We start from the raw sequence: 16,088 nt of genomic DNA, 5'->3' as shown, positions 1-16,088 counted from the left end.
ACCCATAACACAAATGCTACGGATCACCTACCAGCCCCAAGAATGAGATTCTTCAAAAATACTCTAAGAGCCTTTAAACACCCCTCTCTCCAATAATTTGAATGGTGCAGTTTGGGCTGCGACCTTCCCCTTTTGTGGGCACAGTGCATCTAAATTTGGAAGAGAATAATTCAAATTATAGTACATGACACAACAAATACAAATGTGACGATCAGCAACAGGCTCTGGGCCCAGCTAGGCTGGTCCTAGTCAATTTATTAGCCCCCAACGAAGATCAATGTCCCTCTTAAACCTATCCACCCCTTTGCTCATTACCACCTCTACCGTTAAGCTGTTCCAAGTGCCTGCAACCCTACTAAAGTAGTTACAACACAAGAATTCATTTCATTTTTTTACATCAATTACAAATGGTAGGATCTAAGCACCTACCTCCATGATGTTAATAGAAATGAAAACTTTTCTAGGTCAGGCAGTGTCTATCCTAGCAAGAAGTTTATTTTATTGAAATCAAACTTTTATCCCAAAAGTAAAATGAATAAGGAGCTAGGAGAGGTAAAATTCAAAAAAAAAATTTTTTTGAAGTCATATCAAAGCAGACGTATAATGCTTAGATATTTCAAAATAATTCTAATAAAAATATTTTCTCATTATAGAGATCTCTTGAACTATGCTGATCAATTTTGGTCTCATGTTAGAAAGATCTTTTACTGAAAAAGGATCAAAGGAGGGATATATTTCAAATTCTAGCAAATCTTGAAACTAGGAAAAATTATTACTTCAGTAGTATTCTACAGGAGTTTAGAATAATTTTATGAATCAGCTGTTACTACTTGTAATGAGGCAAACACATCTAAGAGAGTTTTCGATCTTGACTGAGGGATGCAGTCTTTGGCTAGGATTAGTTTAGCTAGACCCATGGTCTGTTTCTAGTTAATATATTTATAACTGTACCACTTTCAATTACAAAATATATTTGTTGACATAATGGCCTGTATCTACAGAAGTAGCTTGGTTTCTAAAATATAGCAATTATTTTCTTTTAAAGTGCAGCTTTATATTAAGAACATTTTCATGTACCCATGTATAGGAACTTTTTAAGGAAAAATATCAGTGCAGATACTAATTGAAGAAATTCGACATACCCTTGTAAGAAATAACAGGGTTTAATGGAACATATAAAATAACTGACAGAAAATTGTCCATAGATGACACTACATCTGATAACAAAAGCATTCATTTAACATTATGACTCATCTGTTAGTCATCAATAACCTGTAGGGCGCAATGTTGTATTCAGCAAAAAAAAGTAGTTGCAGGAATGCTAGGAGTTAATTATAAATTCCAGCTAAAACACCTGAACCCACTCCACCCAACCACCTCTCCTAACGGCCACATTTTCCCATGAAACAGAACCCCCCCCCCCAACCCAATCCGAATTTAATGCTAACCTGTATTGAGTGACTACCTTGAAACAAGTCTTCCAAAAAAACGTGATCCAAATTTTTGCAAAAAAAAAAAATCCCTTTACCTAAAATGTTTTTTGTTTAGGTCAAAAATGTACTGGGAAATCATACATTTCTAGAGCAGATGGGATGTGTTATCCTGGGAATGCAGACAAGCATTTCATAAAAAGCTCCCCCCTTCCTGCAAGGGGTGTATACTCAACCACTCAATGCATATTTTATTAAAAAACAACAAAAACCTCGCTCATATACTGCCTTGGAAAGGTAAAGCGCAGTATCTGCATTTTTTTTTTTTTTTTTTTTTTGCATTTTTCTCATGCACTGAACTAAAGATTTATTGTGCAAACTTACTTATTTGGTTTCCACTGAAACTAATACATGCAAATACATCAAATTCCAACATTTCCCCATTATTAGTGTAGAATCCACAAAACATGTTTCTTCAAATATCTCAAAAACTCAGCTCCGCAGATACCATCCTTTAACTTACCATGGCAGTATGAACAAGCGTGTTTGTGTAAACACCAGATGAGCACTTTTGGTTGTTTCCCTTTAGGAGCATGCCAAAGTAGAGTGATCACAACCTAAAACGAATTTAACATAGTTTCGAGAAAAAAGTTTCTCTCATGTACCTACACTTCCTAGACAGGCACAGGTTATTAATTGACAATTTTCACAGAAATTCTTCAAAGAAGTTTGATAATAGCTTTCCCAACACCGGTCCATTGAACACCTTCTGGGCATATTAGCACTCTCTCTCCCTCATTGCTTTGTTCATGAGATATGAATAGAGTAAATAAGAGATATCTTAACTTTTGAAGGGAAAAAAATGACATACTACCTAGGCCTGTTATTTCAAAATTTTCCAGGAGGAGGGGGGGAGAGGTATGCACTTAATGAATTGTTTTGGAAAAATCATTATTTTACATGCAAAATGCCTAATTAAGTTATGTTTTTAAAATCTCAGGGGGTTATCAATTGACCCCAATTGATCGTTTAAATGATGGGCATATCCATACTTCAGTTCTGAGAACACTTTCTTAGTCAGAGTTTTCAATATTTTAAACTTATGCTAACAATTTCTTTATTTTTTATCACTTCCCCGCATGTTTTAACGTTATATGTGAATATTTTTTAAGCAACCTCCATTCAATAGCCACCTTCCTTAATGACCACTTTTCACCAGAATGAAAGGTGGTCATTTTAGAGAGGTTGCACTACAGACCATTCCATCGTTCAACTACTTCATCAGGTTGATCAACATAAACCTTAAATAAAATTCCTTTTTCTGCCTCAAGTACAAAACTACCTGTTGCACTTCTACGTTTGACAGGAACCATCAATCTTTCAAAGACGTTTTTAAGGGGTCACAAGGGCTGGGGTAAGGCACTTGCAATGTTTTTGTTCTAATTGCATCATCAACTACCTGTTTGTATTGAACATCAATGGTACTTAGATAAACTAGCTCTTCAAGTTGAACTGCGACCAGCCCCGAAGTTTAAGCACAACTGTTGGAAGGGGTACCCATACTCTTGAAGAGGGATGGTATGTCCTCTTCAAAAGCTATGGAGCCCTCCTATCTACTAATTTTGCAACCAATAGTCATTTAGTAGAATGTTTGTGAAAAGGAGCATTAATATACATATCTGTTTCTGTGAATGTCCAAAACCTGGTAAATGCAAACATTAACTGGTGAATATCAACATTTACATATGAAAAGATGAGAGGATATGCCAAATATTTCCGGAGAATCATCAGTAAAGTCGATATTCTCCAATATCGGTCTTTCACTGTAAGATACAACAAAGGTAACAAAGCAACTCCCCCCCCCCTAAAAAAGCAGATCTTTTAAAAACAGATTCAATTGTTCTTGAAGAGCACATAATTCTCATATAGTAATTAACAAACACTTTTTTCATGTATCGGCATACTCTGGAAAGAATAGAAACGAGTATAAGTTCAAATAATACTTTTTATTGATCAAAGTCTTTAAGGAACAACATATAGTTACAATAAGACACATTTCGAAGAACAAATGTTTGAAGTACCTCTTTGTTGGATGATTGCACAAATAAGAAAACTTTTATAAAAATTGAACTATTTACACTAGGCTGTTTGTTAACAGCACAAGGAGATAGAAAACATAAACATGTTTTTTTGGCAAACACAATTATGTACACCAGTGAAGCAGTGATTGTACTAATATTTTTTAAGGAATATTTTACATGTATTTACATCATACACACACACACATACACACAAGTGCTAGCACAAACAGTTGAAGTTTCAGAAGAACTAGAAAAGAAAAAGACAGTACTTCCTCAACATGGAAGGCATCTTGTACATCATTTTCACATGTAAAAGTGCACTAGGAATTGTGATGAATCAATTGGAAACCTTCTGGTCCTTTTTTAATAGTCTGATGTTTCTATATAGTGAATGATATCAGGGTACAAAAAGTCACATAAACAAAAATAGTTAAAATGATCTAGTTAGTTTTAAATGCACATTAGTGAGCTATTCATTTGATGTCAAATTGAATTACGACACTTTTGCGGACAAATGAAAAATAGTCTGAAACTTATTTTGTCTTCACAAACATGGTGCAGCAGAAAATTTGGGCATTTTTTCAAGTAAAACTTTTTTCTTATCACACAAATTTAAATATTTACATTCTGCTATCAAATTCGGTATATTTTGCCACACATATTAGTAACATCAATAAAAACTTTATCAGGGTACGATTCAAGCATGGACTATAATCCATTTTCATAAAATAAAAATTAGAGATTGCAAGCATACTCGGATATAACAATTAGAACACTTTTAGGAGCCCTTTAAGAGTTAAAACCGGAAAATTAAAGACCTAAAAAACAATTTCCAATAAATTGATTAATAATAAATTATATATATGAGTAGTTTATTTAATTTTAACAAATCTCTTTTTTTTTCAAATAAAAAGTACAATCTAAAACAGAAACGATTGTTACAATTTGCACATAACCACAATGTACGAAATGGAATTAAACAAAACTTTTACAAGTAAAACCTTTTAAATTAGATTTTACAGGAGATAACTTCTTTTGTAATATAATCACATTTATCATCATTAGTCTAGAGATAAGAATAACATGGAAGTGGTGTCAACAGTTCAGGAATAGAAGCTTGAATCTACATTTTTGAAAACAGAAAAATCAGCTCCTATGTCTTATAAATGAACAACAATTATATCACTAACATTTTGGGTGATGATTTTTTTTTTTAAACAATCCTGTGCCTGACTACAACTCACTGTTATTTTTCTAGTAGGAGAACTATAATATTAGTAGAGCATAATGTTTTAAAGAGATAAAAATTATTTTTATTACTTAATTTGTGTCTAGTGATGCAGCAAAAATAATTAATGCAGTAGGTTTTTGATTAGTGAACATATCTGTCTTCTCCTATTAGGTATAACTTCATTGAAAGAGGTTTTTTTTCCCCCATGGTTTATCTAAGTAAATAATCTACAAGTAGCCATTGTTTGTTAAATGATAGAATTCTTATTTAGTATTTTGGTTCTATTTCAATTAGCAACACTCTTGAGTTGAGAACTAAAGGGTTGATTTTTTTCCCCCTCTAAAAATAAATAAATATCAATTATTAAAAATGCAACCAAAAATCTTTTGTCGCAAAAAAAGTTTCATGATTACTTTACTTTGTAAGGTTGGCAATTCTGCCAACCTTACAAGGTGTAAGCAACTGTAACATAAAGTGCACTGTTCTTTACTAGTTCTAGCTGTTTCTGTTCAAGTACAGCCGGCACAAATATTATTTTCAATTTAATTACTGAAATGATAAAATAAAAAACTTTCTTATGCATTTATATTACATCAATAGTACTTTCTGATAAAATTTCACTATCCCAATTCTGCGTGTTTTATCGGGTGCGATGGCCCACCCAATAAAATAAGACAAATGGCTGTATTTTCCATGCAGCAGCTAAAGTTTTTTTTTAAAATTTGTTGAAATACTAAAATAAAAACTGGGATGTTTTGACAAAGAAATCTATCAAACAAAAATTTTCTCAAATTGTATAATGATCTTTAGATTTTATAACTGAGGAGGGTTAAACTAACAAAGATACATTTTTTCTATCTGATAAGCGTTGTTTTGTAATATTTAATCCTTTAAAATTTAATGATTTAGTTCATTTATATTTAAATTATTTTTTGTTTTAACAGCATTTTTACAGTACATTCAGCTCATTCTCATGATTTTATTTTTCATAATTTTCGCAAGTTAAACAATAGAAGCATTATAATTATTTTTCTTTAATGGGGAAAAGTAGGTTAAAAATAGTAGTTAACTGTCTGATATATTTTGCCATTCATCTTTTTCTCAACCGTCTGATTTTCAGACTTTAACCGAAGAATGATTCAGATGAATCAATTACTATCCTGAACCTTATAACTACAATAAAGATGGCAAGAGCAAATATGAAATACATTCCCTAAATCAATCACTCTAATAAAAAAACGTTGGCATATGAAATGTCCTTGAATTTTTACTTAATTTTCGAAACTTTTTTTTCTTCTGTTACTTAAATAGACAAAATAAGGTTCAGACTTTTTGCAGCAAATACATTCTATCAAACAAAATATCACTTTCTTTGATCAAATGACAATCAAAAATGACAAAAACATGCAGGCCTGTTTCTTGAGTCAATAAATAATAAAAAATTTGGCACCACAAAAATGAGTCATGTTAAATTTTTATACAGACAATGCTTATGCTTTAACATAATGGTTTACCATCAAAACAAATAATTTATGAATATTATTAATATCACAATAGGCTTTCTTTCTTTTGCTTATAACTTCTCAGGATTTCAGCCAGTTGTTTGAAGCATTCCTGCTTTGAAATAAAGAAAAGTACACATAAGCCAATGATATCATATTCATAAAGCATTTGATATGAATGAAACACAACAGTTAATAGTAACATGATAGAGCAAAATGAAAGAAATTGCTGCAATGATATTTACTTTTAAAATTTTTAGAGATCAAAACTGAGTTTCCAGGATAATAAAAAACTTTTGCTGAAAATATTGGAACTGTGAACTAATTCATAAGATTTGCGTTGGAGACAAATATTGCATTCAAAAAACACTATCAAAATGAATGCGTACATTTTATGCAAGTTTCAAAAAGAATTTGGAAAAAATCCAACGCTGGGAACTTTTATTAAGTTTTTCTAAATTTCATCTTAACTTAATCCCCCCCCCCCCCAAAAAAAAAACATTTTCAGCCCAAGGTTTATCTGCAGCTTATTGAAGAGCTTCCTTTATAAGGGAATTGAAACAATGAAGCCAAAAGAAAAATGAAAACATAAACTGAAATTTTACAAACTAACATTTAGTGCGTGAAATACACCGCCAGCTCAGTCATTTCCAACCGAGGACTGCAGTTTCGTGCTTATTAGCACTCATCAGCCCGGCATAGTAAAGTGACTGAGCTGGAGATGGAAAACCTCTTAAGGAAGCCAAGAGTGCGAAACAAACTGGTAGCTAATACAGAATTAGCAGACCAAACGAGTGACCGAAGCAGTGGTTCGGTTCAACTCGAAGATTGAACGCAAGGCAAGGTATATTCAGTAAATTACCGCCCATTAGCCAGGGCTAAAGCAGAAATACGTGAAATACACCGCCAGCTCAGTCATTTCCAGCCGAGGACTGCAGTTTCGTGCTTATTAGCACTCATCAGCCCGGCATAGTAAAGTGACTGAGCTGGAGATGGAAAACCTCTTAAAGAAGCCAAGAGTGCGAAACAAACTGGTAGCTAATATAGAATTAGCAGACCAAACAAGTGACAGAAGCAGTGGTTCGGTTCAACTCGAAGATTGAACGCATGGCAAGGTATATTCAGTAAATTACCGCCCATTAGCCAGGGCTAAAGCAGAAATACGTGAAATACACTGCCAGCTCAGTCATTTTCAGCCGAGGACTGCAATTTCGTGCTTATTAGCACTCATCAGCCCGGCATAGTAAAGTGACTGAGCTGGAGATGGAAAACCTCTTAAGGAAGCCAAGAGTGCAAAAAAAAACTGGTAGCTAATATAGAATTAGCAGACCAAACGAGTGACCGAAGCAGTGGTTCGGTTCAACTCGAAGATTGAACGCAAGGCAAGGTATATTCAGTAAATTACCGCCCATTAGCCAGGGCTAAAGCAGAAATACATGAAATACACCGCCTGCTCAGTCATTTCCAGCCGAGGACTACGACGGTAATTTATTAATTAATGGGCGGTAATTTACTGAATATACCTTGCCTTGCTTTCAATCTTCGAGTTGAACCGAACCACTTCTTCGGTCACTCGTTTGGTCTGCTAATTCTGTATTAGCTACCAGTTTGTTTCGCACTCTTGGCTTCCTTAAGAGGTTTTCCATCTCCAGCTCAGTCACTTTACTATGCCTGCCTGATGAGTGCTAATAAGCACGAAACTACAGTCCTCGGCTGGAAATGGCTGAGCTGGCGGTGTATTTCAGCTTTAGCCCTGGCTAATGGGCAGTAATTTACTGAATATAACATTTAGTGTTTCATAGATCAACAATTCTCATTGAATATTGGGAGGAATAAACCTTAAATTTTTAGAAAGGTATTTTATCTAAAAAATCCTTTTCTAAAATTATTTTTAAAGAAAAATCTGTTATTTTTCAGGGTTTTAAAATTTAGATTTTCCTGGTCTAGCGTTATTCTCTTACCAGTGGCGTACACAGGGGTGGGGGTCATGCAGATATTTCAGTACCATCAAATGGAATGAGTTGTGACAGCTATGGCAAGATTACCCCACCTCATTATATGCACCAATATTATGTTACGCAATTGATAGAGCTGAATGTTGTAAATTTAAAATTTTCAATCTGTTATATAAAACAGCATCCTACCTCTTACAGTTATATAGTTATTCCATAATCTCACCCCTTCTGCTATTAATTCACTCCATTCAATGGTAATGATTTCCTCAAAATCAAAACGACTTTTGAAAAAGATCGATTTTTATTTGCATGAAATAGTTTTTAATGTATAATCAGTACTAACGAGGGGAAGCTGAAGTCTCGCAGGGCTTGTTTTACAGAGGAAAGAATGGTTCTGTTCTCCTCCCGGCAATTCTCTGCACAGAGTGACTGCAATCTGTTCAAGTAGGCATCGAAATTATCCCTCGTGGGCCTCTCGTCGAAATTCGGAAGCCTGACGTGGTCCAGCAAGGAGATGAAATTGTTCCTCAAAGTCTCATAATAATCTGTGAGGTTCTGATTCTTCTGAGCAAGCGATTGATTGTCCTGCAAGAGAAAAAAAAAAGTCCCAAGTCAGGAATGATGAAATGTTATGTTAATACAAGCACATTTTTAGAAGCTAAAAGGTTCCAAAATAAAACATGTTGGGACATTTTGAGGTTACTTAAAGTAAAACATTACAGCTTTCATGCTAAGGAAGAAAACTTACACAATATCAGATGGTCAAGAAAGAAGAATGTCTCTTTGACATGCACACTTCATTTTTGAAAAGTTGATGTCTGTTTTATATTAAATGAAAGGTTTGGATCATATGTTCCTTTCCTGATCAAGACTTCAATAACTCTTAAAATACAAGTCAGATTTGACTAAGTCAGTACATTATAGAAATTCTACATGAGAGTAGGTTTTGCTAGATTTAAAATTATATAAATATTTGTTTATAAGGTATCAAATTTGTTTAAAGAAAAATAAAATTATAACATTTTTTAATAAATTATAACATGCTTCCAATTGTACTATGTTTATTCATCAGACATATGAGTTTCATCCAAAGCATATTTTACTCATGAGTGATTGAAAAGCTAAAAAATGACAGGATAATATTGATTCACAACTTGGAATTGATTAGGAGCCATGAGTTGAAGAACAATAGAAGTAACTATCAGAAACCAAGATGTAGCATAAAGTTTCTCAGGATGTTATTTAAGCTAAAGTAACTCACAGTAATGTTTGTTCACTTATTTAAAAGCAGTTAGAGTTGGATTTTACTGTTGCATTAAATTAAAAGACATTAAATACGAAACATGATTAAATATAACAAACTGAAAGCACATATGCTAGTTTAGTCTGAGAGTTTTGAATGAGAGATTATTGACAATCATAAAAACTCACCCTTTCGGTCATGCGTATGTGCTGTTCCATCTGGGAGATGTCAGTTCTTAACTTGATCATTTCTGATTCTACTTTGGCATTGTACTCTTGCAGTTCCAAAATCTCCTCTTCCAGCACACGGATCTCCTCGTCATTGTCCGGGTCTCCTGAAAGAGATAGACCAAACTGCTTGTACAAGAGAACAAAAACCTGGGTGTGAATTTTGTTGAAATTTGGCCTTGAGGGGTGACAGAACTGAAAATTAAGTAATATTGTAAAATTACAAGTCCAATTTAAAAAAGAGTAAGAAATGAAAAATAGGAGAGTTTACCAATCCTTTGTGTTTACCAGAGCTTTTTTAACTTCCTGTACAGATTGTGTGCATGCTTTTGAATTAGTTATAAACAAGAAAAGGTTTCTTATAAAATTGAAAGTTAATGAATTGGACCTCATATGAATCTAAAACAAAAAAAGTAACAAGGACATCTATGAAGAAAAAAAAGCGTTTTAATGTGATTTACAGCATTGTTTCATACCCATGACATAGTAAAGATCTTTTTTTTTTTTCATAATTCAGTCATGAAAGGGTTTAATATTATTCAAAAAATACTTTAATATGGAATAAAATTCCATTAAAAGTTTTAATCAAGCTTCAGACAAAACAAAACATGGAACAAACCATTCTTTTCAGTATCTTCACTTGATGGGCGGCGTTTCTTCACTGGTCGAAAAATTTTGGCAGCCTTTGAGCCCACAGGAAAGCTCAGGATATTTCCATTACCAATTGGACTCCCATCATTAGAAGAGGATGATCTATTATTTGAAATATTGAGAGACAATTAAAGTGAGCGTACAAGAACAAAAGTTTTAAATGAGAAACTAAGTTATTAAATTAGAATATTATTTTACTAAATGTATTCTATTTCCATGCGATTCTTGAACAAGCATAACTTAAGAGACATTTTACGAGGCACCTAAAACTCCATTCAAAATTATATTTTCAAACATTTGTGAGAGATTATACACATGTATGTTTTTGCTTCAGGAGAAGAAATTTAGCATCTTTTGCACCTTGATGAAATTTTAAATATGAGCCAAATATCTCATGTCAAGATATTTGCTTTCAGAGATGTAGCTAGCAAAAATTTTCAGAAGGGGATATGGTTAGTATTGGCTCTTTTTTAGGATCAAAACAGGAAAAATTCTGTGCCTCTGGTAGGGATATGCCTGTTTCCTTATTTTTTGAGTGAAACCCCAAAATCAAAAAGGTTGCAGTCTGGAGAACTCTGAACTTGGGGCCTCATACTATTATATTTTAAAAACCTGATGAAATGTTTTGAAGAGGGGAGGGGGGATTCAAAATATCGTGAGTTGGTGATACGGGGGAGGGAGGAGGTAACAAGAAGTGTGGCATTATGTATTTTTCAATGACAATATGATTATGAAAAACAATGCAACATAAGCGGAAAAAGGGTGCAAGGGGGAAAGGTGAAGTGACAAACTCAAATGTTTTGAAAAAAAGTGTGAACTCATTTATGGACAGCCGCTAATGAGATTTTACTGTATGTCGTTTAAAGAGTTTTAAATGCAAAATATTTCACATTGGACACATGAGCCATAAAATGTTTAACTGCATAAAAAGAAAAGCAATATCTCCTGTACTTTTGTGCTTGAAGAATTTTACTGTATAGCTCTAATAAGTCTTTTTATAAACAAGAATATCTAATGAAGTTTTAAGTTTAGTTGAGCTTGCAGATATGATATTGGCACAAATACACCTTTATGTTTCACAGCAAATGCAAAAGAGAATAACATACTCACGCATTAGGCTCAATCTTAATTGGCCTGCCATCAAACGCCATCACTTCGTACCTGATTTTCCCTTTGTTTGCAATTGGGCATCCGGATGCACTGAAAAAATGATAGAAAAAATACATTCTACTACAAAATTAGTAAGCATAACTTTCTTTTCTCGATACAAATAGGTAGGAAAAAGCAATGTAAAGTGGCAGACATTTCTACCATAATGATATCAAGAGAATAAATTCAGGGAATGAGTTATTTCAATTGATTTCAACCGGCCATTTTAATCATATACAGGTACTCTTTGGCGAGATGGAAAACAAATTTTAAATGGCAACAGATCTTTCTTCTCAATGCAAAACCAGTATATTTGCATTTCAATTTTTTTTAAAGGAATGCCTACAACTGGAAACTCCTGGAGATGAATTTTCTTCAAACCTCCTTTAATAAGTTGAACATTTAAAATAAGTAAACTTACAAATCCTGGTTGATACATGAATGAAGTTATCATTCATATGATTGTCAAGTTTCTTTTTCAGCCCTAAAATACACAGGACAAAGAAAATGTTTCACTGATATGATGGATAGAAGTAAGTCAATGAAGTTACATATTTTTTTGAAAGTATCTTTCCCAATATATATATTAAAAAAACAAGAGATACATATTATGTAAGAAAAGAGGCAGTTATCATTTTTAAGGCAAGAAATTTTCATTTTCAACAACTTGTTGTTATTAGGCAGATGAAAACAAATTTTGGCTAGGGCAAATGAAAACACATGACGTAATAAACATTTTCCCTTTGCCATTCTTGAAAGCATTTTCAAGAGTGGAATCACAAATCATTTTGCTGATGTACTGCACAAGCTGCACGTTTCCGGCAATTTCCTCATTCCTATGACAAACACTGATTGAAATTGTCATCACACTTTGATAGAAGTTAATCTTCTAAGGAAGTCCAATAATAATCTTGTCCTTTTCTATAAAATAATGTTTTTATTTTTATTTTACTACGCTGTTCAACTTTAATATCAATTCCTTCCTATCCAAACTAAACACAAATTGTCAAAAATCTTGATACTATACAATTAGAAAGATTACAGGAAAGTTTTACAGAAAAATGAAATGAAACTGTACTTTTGAAGACAAAAAAGGAAAAGATTAGCAAACACAGTATATAGCCATTATTAAAGAAAAAAATGATAGTATATAATAGACTAGTAATATAATAAAATATATTAAAAAAATTATTTAAACAAAGAAAATATGAAAAACATTTCAGAAAATTTCATTCAATCAGATTATAATATCGAATTTTTAAAAAAGATAAAGATAATGAAAGGATAGTCTCATAACATTTGAAAAGGAGTGTAACATCAAACATGCAGGGTTAGAATATATGTTGGAAAAAACACTTATAATAAAAAATATTCATGTCGAATAAATAATTCTTCACGATACCTGAAGATTAAAATTTTGTTAAGTCAAGCCTTTGGAAATTTAGAGGACCTTGGGCAAACGATGGATGCGAGGAAACATGAATTGGATTTCAAAACATAAAATTGAGACATCGAGATAGATAAAATATTGGGAATGACTGATTTGAAAAGGAGAACTTTCAAATTGTGGAATTTTGACACATATAGAGCAAGCAGACTGATAAGATATTGCTTTCAGGCTATAACCCATCTTAAGTAACTGTTTTTTCCTTTGTACCTGTTGTTTTTATTTATATATATCTTAAGTTTCCATGGAAGATTTAAAAAAAAGACAGCTATGACAACTCAACAATGTTTCAAGCAAAAAGTTTTACAATAACAAAGATTATATTTATTATTCAAGAAGAATTTTTATAAAACTACCTATCATTACCTAAATACCTAAATTTTTAATTTAAGCTCATTAAAAAAAAAATTGCTTCATTACGTCTCCTGTCCCAAGTATGGTTTCATTTCTTTTAGAATTTGAGTTTTGTAATCAATGGGGCTCAATCTTGCTTTAAAAAATATTTCTATGAATCTTTTGTCAGTTTAATAACAATGAATGCCCAGATTTATGTCCAACATTTCTTATTACCAGGCCCATTATTTCAAATTTAGTCGGGAGGAAGGGGGCATAGAATATGTATTAAATGTAAATCATATCAAAAAACTTATATGGAGATACAGTGGAACCAAAATTTTACCTATGGTGGAAAACTACTAGTAGATAAAATCCTACAACCCATAGGAACCTAAAATTGGAGAGGGTGTTGAAAATCCAAACATATTGCTTAAAAATTGACTCACCCAATGCATTTAGTAGAAAAAAAAAAGTAATCTTTATTGATTTTCTGATTTTAGAAACGATTTCATTAATAAAAAGTTCTACACTGACAAAATTTTAAAATTTGTTTCTTCATTGTCATTTGCAAACAAAAATTATTTTACGAGTTTTTATGCTTTGAATGGCTTGATCAGCTGAGCATCCTCCATTACTTTCTCTTTGCCTTCATTGTTATCATTGAAACAGGTATTAAACGTGATATAGAAGGAATTTGTGATGTGATGAGATGATAGATGTGCCATCGACTTCTAGAAAATTTTCAAGACGAAGACCATTGGCAGCTTTGGTCCTTAATTGTCGAGAAGGAAGATTGGATGAAACCTTTCTCAGACAAAGCAAATTTAGCTTGTAAAAAAATAAATCCAAAGTTTGTGTGAGTCATCTGGACAAAAAATATTTTTGATCTGTTTCTAGAAAACATATAATGCTGATTTTCTGAAGTAGCAATTTCTCAGCAGAATATGACGTCAAGAGGGGTAGAATATGAAATGAGCAAATCAAGATTGGGGTTCAACTGCACATTAATTTCTCAAAATAAGACAGCCCCCTTCCAAACCCCAAAGTGACAAGCTTAAGTATAACAAAGCTGTGCTGTAGGTAAATGCTGTTGCATAAAAAATTGCATCCATTAAGAAATCTTTCTAAAAGTATGGTATTAAAAAGCAAATACGCAAAAGTTTCGGTATCTCTAAAAACAATCATTTTTCTTTAAACAAAACTTAAAAAACTAAAACTTTCTCAGTTCAGAATTTAAATTTTTTTAAATAGAACTATCAAAATTGCTCAAAAACTTTTGAACAGTCAAAAAAATAACTAACTAAAATAAACATAAAACAAAACCCTTTTTTTGTGTGATTGATAAGTTAACTTTTGCGCAATGGCAGGTAATCTGGAACTTTTTTTTTTCAGCCATTTTACGCTAAAAATAAGAGTCAAAACCAAATCAATGACACAAAATAACTTCAGCAACTTTATGAATGGAAAATACAATCACAAAACTGTAAGTTAAAAAATAGCAGGAGAAAGCTTTCGTAATTTTTTTTTATTTTGTTGGATGTGAATTATTTGCACGTTTTAATCATCATTTTTGGGATATAGCACCGAAGGCATCATCTTATTGCAGAAAAGGCGCAACAGAGTGCATTCTAATTTAAAGCAGACTGCTTTGGCATCAAACAGGGCTGTCAAAATGAGAGGCATTTAAATGGAAAACTTTAGTTTATTTGAACCAATACATAAGCACATTTTAAAACACTTAAATGTTGCCTGGAACCAGATATTATATCATTAAAAAAATATTCCATGCATCAAAAAATAATTAATTCTATTACTCCGATTTCAAAATTGACCATAAGAAAAGAAAGTAATGTATCTCATTAAAAAACTACTGGAATACAACATTCCAGATATTTATGTAGACTATTGACAGGACTAGGCAAAACAAATATGCAAAGGTTCTAATTTTTTTTAAATAAAATATCACAAAAAAAATACAATGAATGTTTAATAAGGAATGTGTGTAAGTAATAGAAAAAGAGGAGGGTCTAATAGAATGCTGCAACTTCGAAAGCGTAAAAGCAATCACTTATCAGTCTCAGGCTCTTACATACTTTGTAAAATTAAAAAATGATTTGATAAAAAAAGTTAAATAATTGCTAGAAGCAATAGTTACATTCAAGGACAAGCATATTTTAACCCTCTTTTTTGTTCTAAGTTTTAAATTATGTCACTGTTTAAAGCTTTTTCCAATTATATTAAAAAGTAAAGAGCTATTGTCGATACCTTCATCATGAATCAAAAATAACATACATAAAGCACTTTCTCTTCACATATATTCAGTTGATTTTCTATTAAAACAATCACAACATGAATGATTTTTGCAATACCAGCTTTTCGATAACAGACCAGGCCGATGAGAGGCCATGTCAGCCTAGTCGAAAACTAGGGGTCCGGCGACCAAACTGACTAGAAAAATTGAAAAATTATAGCACTTCTGTCTAATTACAATTCTCTTCAAGAAACCATTCTCATTAAGACAGCTGCATGGAAAGAAGCTTCTACCTCTATGCTTTTAAACTTTTTGTGTAGCACACGTTAGCAATGAAGAATCAATGGAATTAGAAAATACAAATATAAATTTTAATTAAGACTTATGCTTGAAGAATTGATAAGTCTGGTCGACAATCAAGGAGTTCATTAATTGAAGATTTCATTAATTATGCCATAACAGTGGAATTTCCGAAATATGGAAGACAATTACAAAGTCATACTAGGTTAAAAAAAAGGTAAGTTGAACAAAGACAAAACAGAAAACAAAACACTGCTATCTTCTTACATAAATGTTATTTGTCAT

The 16,088-nt window shown here is 32.3% G+C and overlaps 1 protein-coding gene across 1 annotated transcript in view; it reads right to left on the bottom strand.

Moving 5' to 3' along the window:
- Positions 1-3,438: 3,438 nt before the first annotated feature.
- LOC129223013 (myelin transcription factor 1-like protein) overlaps positions 3,439-16,088 on the bottom strand; it is a 33,783-nt gene continuing 21,133 nt past the window's right edge. Inside the window, exons 5-8 of the mRNA XM_054857576.1 lie at positions 10,289-10,422; positions 9,631-9,776; positions 8,543-8,784; positions 3,439-6,356 (exon numbers count right to left, since the gene is read on the bottom strand). Coding sequence (XP_054713551.1) covers positions 6,326-6,356; positions 8,543-8,784; positions 9,631-9,776; positions 10,289-10,422 — 553 coding nt within the window. The 3' untranslated portion in view covers positions 3,439-6,325. The remainder of the gene's footprint in view (positions 6,357-8,542; positions 8,785-9,630; positions 9,777-10,288; positions 10,423-16,088) is intronic.

Source organism: Uloborus diversus, chromosome 5 (genome assembly GCF_026930045.1).
Source record: "Uloborus diversus isolate 005 chromosome 5, Udiv.v.3.1, whole genome shotgun sequence".
Taxonomy (NCBI): domain Eukaryota; kingdom Metazoa; phylum Arthropoda; class Arachnida; order Araneae; family Uloboridae; genus Uloborus; species Uloborus diversus.
Note: the sequence above shows the minus strand (reverse complement) of the source record. Positions and strands in the feature narration are given on the sequence as shown.